Source organism: Chiloscyllium plagiosum, chromosome 17, assembly GCF_004010195.1.
Source record: "Chiloscyllium plagiosum isolate BGI_BamShark_2017 chromosome 17, ASM401019v2, whole genome shotgun sequence".
NCBI lineage: Eukaryota > Metazoa > Chordata > Chondrichthyes > Orectolobiformes > Hemiscylliidae > Chiloscyllium > Chiloscyllium plagiosum.
The window spans coordinates 65,878,481-65,889,084 of NC_057726.1; the positions used below are offsets into that span (position 1 = coordinate 65,878,481).

Genomic DNA, 10,604 nt, shown 5'->3' on the forward strand with positions numbered 1-10,604 from the left:
CAGGGTGAATTCTATCATATTGTGGTCACTGTCCCTAAGGGATTCCTTCACCTTAAGCTCTCTAATCAAGTTGCACATCACCAAATCTAGAACTGCCTGTTACCCCAAGGGCTGTACTACAAGATACTCCTTGTAGGATCTGCTGCCAACCTTATTTTCCCAGTCAGTCTACATATTGAAGTACCCCATAAATATTGTAATAGCATCTTTTTTGCATGCATTTTCTATCTTCTAATTTATTTTAGATGTTGGTGAAAATTCAATGTTAATTGATCGAGGAGGGAGAACACCACTGCTCTTTTTTTGAGTCGTGTCACAGGATCTTTGCCCACTTGAGAGGGCAGTTGGGGGTCTTTGTTGAACATTTCGAAAGATGAAAACCTTTGACATTGTGGCCCTTTATCTGTACTGCACTGGTTTGTCAAGTTGGTTTTTGGTTTAGGTCTGTGGTTTAGGAAATGAACTCCACCCACAGGTTCAGATGACTGAAGGAGCCATGTCACTTCAAAGTAGACAACAATGGAGTGAATTCATTGAGTAGCATCATTGCTGCGGGCTTGCCAAATGGGAACACATATGTTGATGTATAATATGAATGTGAAAGTGAATACTTTTTTATAAAAATAGTTTTCTCCCCTTCAATTTTTTTTTCAACCTTCCTTTTTTCCCTAGTGTCGGCCATGGTTCAGGTGTGAGTATTACTGTGTTTGAATCAGAAGCTTGAGGGTTCATTCCACAGATCAGCACTAAAATCAATGCTGAAACTCCAGTACAGTGTTGAGGGAGTGCTGTACTATCATTCTGATGAGATGTTGAACTAAGCCTCATCTAACCCCTCAGGTGGACATAAAAGATCCTACAGCACTGTATTAAAGAAGAGTAGGAAGTTCTCCTTCTTAACCAGACTAATATTTATTACTGAATGAAATCTCAGAAGTACACCACTTGATCATTATACTGAGAAGAAAGATAGATTTAACTCAAAACTCTTTTTCTCTCTCTCTCTCTCTCTTTCTCTCTCCACAGATACTGCCAGGGTTGCTGAGCATTTCCAGTGCTTTCTATTTTTAGATCTTATCGTTACCACATAGTTTTAGTTTGGAACTTGCTGTGGGCAAATTCCTCTTCATATATTAAACAATAGTGACCGCATTTCAAGTGTATTTTGTTGGCTGTAAGGTGTTTTGGGACATGCTGTGGAAGTGCAGGCCTTTCTTTTATTGGTGATTTCTCCATTAGGAGTACAGTTCGAACTGAGTCTGACTGCTCGCTGAGTGGTAGTAATTTCAGATCTGGAGTGTGACAGTGGACAACGGCAAGTTTTTTCACCAAGGAGGGTATCACAAAGAGCCTGATCCTGAATGCATTTAATGTTCTGACACCTGCACTTTTCAGTGATCAGGTGCAAGAAGGGGTCCATAATGTAATTTTAAAGTTGCTGGAGTAGTATTTCAGATCCACCCAATCTCTGATCCCACCGTGGCAGTAGTGGGATTTAAGTAATCTAGGATAAAATATTAGGCTAATTAATAATGTTCATGAAGCTACTGGATAGTTGTAAAGACCCATTTGATTCGCAAATGCCCTTTAGGGAAGGAAGTCTGCAGTCTTTATCCACCTGATCTGCATTGGACTCCAGACCCATAGCAATGTTTAACTGGTATCTGCAATGGCTTAGCAAGCTTTCAGTAGTAGGTGTCTCATCATCACCACCTACTCAAATTCAGGATGCTGGTGTTGTCAGTGATGCTCATATAAAAAATACTCCAGGGGCAAGAGTTGAATTGTAGAAATCCCATTATCATTGTGACTAAACTCAAAAATAGGCCGGCTTGGTTTGTATAGCTCAAGTACTCACTGAATAAAGGTACTGAACCTCTAGGGCACTGTTAGTTCCATCAAATTCTCCATGTAATTCCTTTTTAGTGCTGAAGGAACAAGTGATACAATTGTCCAGTGTCAATGCTAGATGAGAGTATGATTGATCTAGTTATGTTGTTATTTGACAGCTCCCTGATATTGGCTGGAATGACTGTTTAGACAAAGAAGCAGAGACAAGCTGCTCTCTGTCTTACTGACTCTGCAAAACTTAGTGCATTTGGGGTTAAAGGTAGACCTACGATGATAAAGTACAACGGGTATTTCGCTGAGTGAGGAGTGTAAGTGTGTGACTGTACCTGTGCTCCGTCTGTAAGGGATGTGAATGTCAGTATTTGGTGGAAATCTGTGCATTGTGTTTAGTGGCGTACATCTGTGAGTTGTTTTTATGCTGCTTATTTCCTTTTCTTTCTGCAGCAAGAGGTTGAAGCAGAGCTTGAGGCTCTCATTGGACAGCAGAGCAGCCTGGACAGTAAGATGGTGGCTCTGCACCGTATGGGGTAGGTACTAATATAGAGAAGTGGTGATTAAAGATCTGAACCTTTTACCATTAAAGATTGAGATACCTTTTTTAATACTTAACCTCCTAACTTCACTGTATTCGAGAACGTTGCCTTGGACAAATTTTTGTAAATAGATTGCTTTGCAGATTTGCCATTGTGTCTGCTTAAATTACATCACCAACCCAAGGAAACCTAAACACACAAATAGAAAGTGGGTCATACCACTAGTGTTTCATCCGGAGGCTCACTGACTATGTTACCTGGTATGGTGATGAAATATCTGAAAACGAACCTTCCTGCTCGGTGAACAAACCTACATTTGGAACCTCAATCTGAGCTACAACTCGCTAACAATTACAATATATAAAAGGCATCTGGATGGGTATGTGAATAGGGAGGGTTTAGAGAGAGATGGGCCAAATGCTGGCACATGGGACTAGATTAATTTAGGATGTCTGTTTGGCATGGATGAGTTGGAGCAAAGAATATGTTTCCCTGATTTATGTCTCTCTGACTCTAATCAGGCAGCCCTTGCTGACAGATATAAAGAGGAGTGTCAGAAGTTAAATACATTCAAGTTACAAAGTAAGAATGATGTACATGACTTTTGCTAACGTGGAGGATAAATATTAACTTTGATTCTTTGGGCTGCATTGCCTGTTTCCATGTTGGGGATTTCATGTGTTTAGTGATTATAATGGAATCAGCAGATGGACCTCATGGAATATGAGTTCCTTGATTGAGCTCAAGTATGATTCTGGTCTAATCATACTTAAAGTTGTTAGGATCTTGGATACTCCTTAGGCAGCGCTAACAAAATAGTCATTTTCTGATTGTTAGTTATGAATCCTATTTATGCTCATTTTTCACAATAACAGGGGCAACTGGAAGCGTTTTTGAATATCTGAGTACATTAATGGTGCAATACAGGTGCAACTTTATTCCTGTGGGTTCAAGTAAAGTTTGGGGGGATTGGTGCTGTTCCATATTACTGGTTGCAGCATTGGTGGTTTTAACTTATACCAGCAGTGTGCCAAGAATTGATGCTGGATCCACAGCTTTTTGTTTTTTTTATATAAATGATTTAGATGTGAACGTACTAAGTTTGCAGATGACATCAAAATTGGTGATGTAGTGGACAGCAGAGAAGGTTACCTTGATCAGATCAAGGAATAGAGTTTAATCTACATAAATGTTGCGGCTGTACAGGATAATGATTAGGCCACTATTCCAATAATTCTTGTCTCCCTGCTATAGGAAGGATGTTATGAAACTTGAAAGGGTTCAGAAAAGGTTTACAAGGATATTGCCACGTTTGGATGGTTTAAGCTATAGGGAAAGGCTGAATAGGCTCCTTGGAGAGTTGGAGGCTGAGGCTGAGCCGCCTTTTTCTCAGGCAGTGGTAAAAGGCATCAGGACCATTTGGCAAAAGCACAGGAAATGACATCACCAGCCCAAGGAGACTTAAACACACAAATTGAAAGCGGGCCATACCACCAGTGCTTCATCCAGAGGCTTACTGATGATGATACCTAGTATGGTGACGAAACATCTAAAAATGAACTTTCCAGCTCAGTGAACAAACCTACATTCAGAACCTCAATCTGAGCTACAAATCTTCTCAAAACTCGCTAACAATTACAGTATTTAAAAGGCATCTGGATTGGTATATGATTAGGAAGGGTTTAGAGAGATATGGGCCAAATTGGAAGGTATAGGGGGGATGTCAGGGGTAGGTTCTTTACCAGAGAGTGGTGGGGGCATGGAATGCGCTGCCTGTGGGAGTGGCAGAGTCAGAATCATTGGTAACCTTTAAGCGGCAATTGGATAGGTACATGGATAGGTGCTTAAGCTAGGACAAATGTTCGGCACAACATCGTGGGCCGAAGGGCCTGTTCTGTGCTGTATTGTTCTCTGTTCTAAATGCTGGCAAATGGGACTAGATTAATTTAGGATGTCTGTTTGGCATGGATGAGTTGGAGCAAAGAATATATTTCCCTGATGTATGTCTCTAGACTCTAATCAGGGAGCCCTGGCTGACAGATATAAAGAGGAGTGTCAGAAGTTCTGTTCACTGAGAGCTGGCTCTGAGGAAGCCAGACCAGTATCAAGGACCCTTCACGTGTAAATAAAGTATGACTTAGTGATGGGATATTGACCTCGAGGGAGTTATTGCACTGTGGAATTATTTTCTTTTGAGATATAGTTACGATATGGCTCAAAGATTGGCATGGAATGAATGGGTTTCGGTTTATTGGGTGCGGGGACCAGTACTGGGATAGAGTGAATTTCTTGAGTCAAATCTTCTTCCTAACACTAATGCCCTTCAACTCCTCATTCTCTCAAGCCACTTGGGTCTTTAGTTCTGGAAGATATCAGTATCTTCCTCAGGGAAACAGATGCAAAGTAATCAGTTAGTTTTTCTGCTAACTCTCTTCTATCCATTATAAATTCTCCTGACTTTGCCTATAAGGCATTGCTTTTAAGCAAATGTTTCCTTCTAACTAACCGAAACAAGCTTTTGCAGTCCTTTTATTTTGTCTCTTGCTCGATTGTATTCATATTCTGTTCTCCCTTATCAGTTTTTTGGCACTCTTTTTGTTGTGTTCTATAAATCTCCCAATCCTTAGAATTACTGCTAATTCTGGCAACAAGATTCTTTTAATCTTCTTTAACTCTGGAGCGGCATGGTGGCTCAGTGGTTAGCACTGCAGCCTCACAGTGCCAGGGTTCGATTCCAGCCTCGGGTGACTGTCTGTGTGGAGTTTGCACATTCTCCCTGTGTCTGCGTGGGTTTCCTCAAGGTGCTCCGGTTTCCTCCCACGGTCCAAAGATGTACAGGTCGGGTGAATTGACCATGCTAAATTGCCCATAGTGTTAGGTGCATTAGTCAGAGGGAAATGGGTCTGGATAGGCTACTCTTTGGAGGGTCGGTGTGGACTTGTTGGGCCGAAGGGTCTATTTCCACACTGTAGGGAATTAAATCGACTTCCTTTGCTAGCCACTGATCTTTTGAGTTTTTGTACTTTGAACCAATGAAGGAATACTGTCTGTAAGTCAGCGGCACGGTGGCTTAGTGGTTAGCACTGTTGCCTCATAGCACCAGGGTCCCAGGTTCAATTCTAGCGTCGGGTGACTGTCTGTGTGGAGTTTGCACATTCTCCCGTGTTTGCGTAGGTATCCTCTGGGTGTTCCAGTTTCCTCCCACAATCCAAAGATATGCAGGTCAGGTGAATTGGCCATGCTAAATTGCCCATTTTGTTAGGTGCATTAGTCAGAGAGAAATGGTTCTGGGTGGGTTACTCTTCGAGGGTTGGTGTGGACTGGTTGGGCCAAAGGGTCTGTTTCCACACTGTAGGGAATCTAATCATATTACAGCTTTTTAAAGACTCTCCATTGTCTATGGACAGTCATTCCTTCTAATGTTTTCTAATTCACCTCATGCCTTCATAATTTCCCTTATTCAAATGTAAAATCATTGCTTCAGATTGAACTCCCTTGTTTTCAAAATAATTTTAAAAATCTATCATACTGTGGTCACTCATTTCTAAAAGTTCTTTTATAACAAGATTGTTAGTTGGTCCTGTTTCCATAAAAATACTAGATGTAAAATAGCATGTTCTCGAGTTAGCTCATCAACATACTTGCAATATGCTTCAGAAACCTGTCCTCCACAGCTTTAGTGCTGAATCGTTTATCCAGTCTGCATAGAGATTAAAGTCCCCCATGATAACTGTGTTACCCAGTTACATGCTTCTCTCATCTCTGGAGTAATACCATCTCCTACCCTATGACTATTATTTGTTGGCTTAGAAATAACTCGACTAATGTCTGATGTCCCATGCTGTTTCTTAGCTCTACGCAAATAGATTTCACATTTCGTTCTTCTGATTGGAGATTTTTCCCTTAGTAATGGACTGACCTCATCCTTTGTTTTTAGTGCAACTCCACCTCCATCATCTTGTCTGTCCTTCCAAAATGTCAATTATCCTTACATATTCAGTTCCTAGTCCTGGTTGCCATGCAACCAAGTTTCTATAATAGTAATTAGATCTTACTCATGCTTCTCTATGTATCTCTAGATCATCATCCTTGTAGCAAATGCTGTATACATTCAGGTAGAATACTTCTAACATTGTGTCTTACTGACATCATTTCACTTTTGTAGCATACTCACTACTTGGCTTGTCTCCCTAGCACCTTTTTGAGTTCCTGTTACCAATATTACTTGCTCTTAACTTGGGTTACCTCTCAGGTTCCTGCTCCCCCAGCTAAGCTGGATGAAACCTGCCCCAACAGCACTAGTAAATCTCCCTGTAAGGATATCTTCCTGTTAGGGAACTATCTATCCCAAAACTGGTCCCAAATCCTGAGAAATCTGATGCCCTTCTTCTGATACCATTTCTCCAGCCTCTTATTCAATTAGTCAATGCAGAAAGATTGTTTTCCCTTGTGGGAGAATCTAGGACCAGAGAACGTCATCTCTGAGTTAGGGTGGCCATTTGAAATAGATATTACAAAAGTATTGTGGTGCAGAAGGAGGTCACTTAGCCCATTGAACCTGCACAGACTTTCCAAATGAGCATCATTATGTAGTGCCAATCTTTATCTTTTCCCCCATAACCTTGCACATTAATTTTATCCTCGATCGAATCTGCCTCCATAATGCTTCCAGGCAGTGTATACCATATCCTAACAATTCATGAAGTGAAAATTTTATTCCTGTCTTCATCCTTGCTTCTTTGGTAAATCACTTAAATCTGTGTCTCCTCTTCTCGCTCCTTTTATGAGTGGGAGTAGTTTCTCCCTATCTACTCTATCCAGTATGTTCATAATTTCAAAATATTTCATCAGAAAACCTGATGAGAGGAGGAAGCATTTCTCTTAGATGCTAGTGAACCTATGGAATTCTTTACCCCAGAGGGCTGCTGAGTTTACATCATTATATATTTTCAAGATTGAGATAAATGGTATGGGAATCAAAGGTTACAGGATTAAGACCAGAAAGTAGAGTTGAGGATTATCAAATAAGCCACGCTGCCATTGAATAGTAGAGCTGACATGATAAACCTAATGTCCGACTTCTGTTCTTACAACTTGTGGTCTTATTAACTGTCAGAAACTGCAATTAGACCTATGTTGGAGTAATCTGTTCGATTCAGGAATCCACGGTATAGCAACATAGTACAGAAGCAATTTATCAGGGGTGAGGGCCTTCAGTACTGTGGAGAGACTGCAGAAACTGGAATTGTTTTCCTCACAGCAAAATAGCAGGATCTGTGTGTTGTAGTGCGTGTGTCATAGAGTCATAGAGATGTACAGCATGGAAACAAACCCTTCAGTCCAACCCGTCCATGCCGACCAGATATCTCAACCCAATCTAGTCCCACCTGCCAGCACCTGGCCCATATCCATCCAAACCCTTCCTATTCATATACCCATCCAAATGCCTCTTAAATGTTGCAATTGTACCAGCCTCCACAACATCCTCTGGCAGCTCATTCCATACACAGATCACCCTCTGCGTGAAAAAGTTGCCCCTTAGGTCTCTTTTATGTTTTTCCCTTCTCACCCTAAACCTATGCCCTCTAGTTCTGGACTCCCCGACCCCAGGGAAAAGACTTTGCCTATTTACCCCATCCATGCCCTCATAATTTTGTAAACCTCTATAAGGTCACCCCTCAGCCTCCGAACCTCCAGGGAAAACAGGCCCAGCTTGTTCAGCTTCTCCCTGTAGCTCAAATCCTCCAACCCTGGCAGCATCCTTGTAAATCTTTTCTGAACCCTTCCAAGTTTCACAACATCCTTCCGATGGGAAGGAGACCAGAATTGCACGCAATATTCCAACAGTGACCTAACCAATCGTCTGTACAGCCGCAACATGACCTCCCAACTCCTGTACTCAATACTCTGACCAATAAAGGAAAGCAAACCAAACACCACCTTCACTATCCTATCTATCTGCGACTCCACTTTCAAGGAGCTATGAATCTGCACACTAAGGTCTCTGTTCAGCAACGCTCCCTAGGACTTTCCCATTAAGTGTATACGACCTGCTAAGATTTGCTTTCCCAAAATGCAGCATCTCGCATTTATTTGAATTAAACTCCAACTGCCACTTCTCTGACCATTGGCTCATCTGGACCAGATCCTGTTGTAATCTGAGGTCACCTTCTTCGCTGTCCACTACACCTCCAATTTTGGTATAATCTGCAAGCTTACTAACTACACCTCTTATGCTCTCATCCAAATCATTTATATAAATGACAAAAAGTAGAGAACCCAGCACTGATCCTGTGGCACTCCACTGGTCGCAGGCCTCCAGTCTGAAAAACAACCCTCCACCACCACCCTCTGTCTTCTACCTTTGAGCCAGTTCTGTATCCACATGGCCAGTTCTCCCTGTATTCCGTGAGATGTAGCCTTGCTAATCAGTCTCCCATGGGAAACCTTGTTGAACGCCTTACTGAAGTCCATATAGATCACATCTACCGCTCTGCCCTCATCAATCCTCTTTGTTACTTCTTCAAAAAAACTTAATCAAGTTTGTGAGACATGATTTCCCACGCGCAATGTTGACTATCCGTAATCAGTTCTTGCCTTTCCGATACATGTACATCCTGTCCTTCAGGATTCCCTCCAACAACTTGCCCACCACTGACGTCAGGCTCACTGGTCTATAATTCCCTGGCTTGTCCTTAACCACCCTTCTTAAACAGTGGCACCACGTTTTCCAACCTCCAGTCTTCCGGCACCTCACCTGTGACTATCGATGATACAAATATCTCATCAAGAGGCCCAGCGATCACTTCTCTAGCTTCCCACAGAGTTCTCGGGTACACCTGATCAGGTCCTGGGTATTTATCCACCTTTATGCGTTTCAAGACATCCAACACTTCGTCCTCTGTAATTTGGACATTTTGCAAGATGTCACCATCTATTTCCCTACAGTCTATATCTTCCATATCCTTTTCCACAGTAAATATTGATGCAAAATACTCGTTTAGTAACTCCCCAAATGTCTGTGGCTCTACACAAAGGCCGCCTTGCTGATCTTTGAGGGGGAGAAAGTGAGGACTGCAGGTGCTGGGGATCAGAGCTTAAAAATGTGTTGCTGGAAAAGCGCAGCAGGTCAGGCAGCAAAGGAGAAGGAGAATCGATGTTTCGGGCTTAAGCCCTTCTTCAGGTCCTGAAGAAGGGCTTATGCCCGAAACGTCGATTCTTTTTCTTCTTTTTCTTAACCAAACCTCAATTTCTTTAGTCATCCAGCATTCCAGCCTTTCCTTTCACCCTAACTGGAATATACTTTCTCTGGATTCTTGTTATCTCATTTTTGAAGGCTTCCCATTTTCCCACCTTACTTTTACCTGCGAAAATTGGCCCCCTTCTGCTTTTGAAAGTTCTTGCCTAATGCCGTCAAAATTGGCCTTTTCCCAATTTTGAACCTGCCCTGCCTTATTTCCCAAGTGTAGGTCGAGTTTTGCACCTTCTCTAGTACATACATCCACATACTGAATCAGAAAATTTTCTTGTACACACTTAACAAATTCCTCTCCATCTAAACCCTTAACATAATGGCAGTCCCAGCCAATGTTTGGAAAGTTAAAATCCCCTACCATAATCACCCTATTATTCTTACAGATAGCCGAGATCTCCTACAAGTTTGTTTCTCAATTTCCCTCTGACTATTGGGCGGTCTATAATACAATCCCAATGAGGTGATCATTCCTTTCTTAATTCTCCGTTCTACCCAAATAACATCCTTGGATGTATTTCCGGGAATATCCTCCCTCAGCACAGCTGTAATGCTGTCCCTTATCAAAAATGCCACTCCCCTCCTCTCTTGCCTCCCTTTCTATCCTTCCTGTAGCATTTGTATCCTGGAACATTAAGCTGCCAGTTCTGCCCATACCTGAGCCATGTTTCTGTAATTGCTATGATATCCCAGCCATGTTTCTAACCATACCCTGAGTTCATCTGCCTTCCCTGTTAGGGCCCTTGCATTGAAATAAATGCAGTTTAATTTACTAGTCCTACCTTGTTCCTGCCTGCCCTGACTGTTTGACTTGCTTTTATTCCCAACTGTATCAGTCTCAGATTGACCTCTTTCCTTACTATCTCTCTGGGTCCTGCTCCCCCCACCTTACTAGTTTAAATCCTCCTCAGCAGCTCCAGCAAACTTTCCTGCCAGTATATTAGTCCCCTTCCAATTTAGGTGCAATC

The 10,604-nt window shown here is 42.0% G+C and overlaps 1 protein-coding gene across 3 annotated transcripts in view; it reads left to right on the forward strand.

Annotated features, from left to right (window-relative positions):
- The window catches only part of cog4 (component of oligomeric golgi complex 4), a 54,956-nt gene that overhangs the window by 2,210 nt on the left and 42,142 nt on the right, over nucleotides 1-10,604 (forward strand). For all 3 annotated transcript variants that reach the window (XR_006314186.1, XM_043707354.1, XM_043707355.1), the window contains exon 2: nucleotides 2,296-2,378. Coding sequence is in view for 2 of the 3 variants with exons in the window: in XM_043707354.1 (XP_043563289.1) it covers nucleotides 2,296-2,378 (83 nt within the window). In the remaining variant the exon portion in view is untranslated. The remainder of the gene's footprint in view (nucleotides 1-2,295; nucleotides 2,379-10,604) is intronic.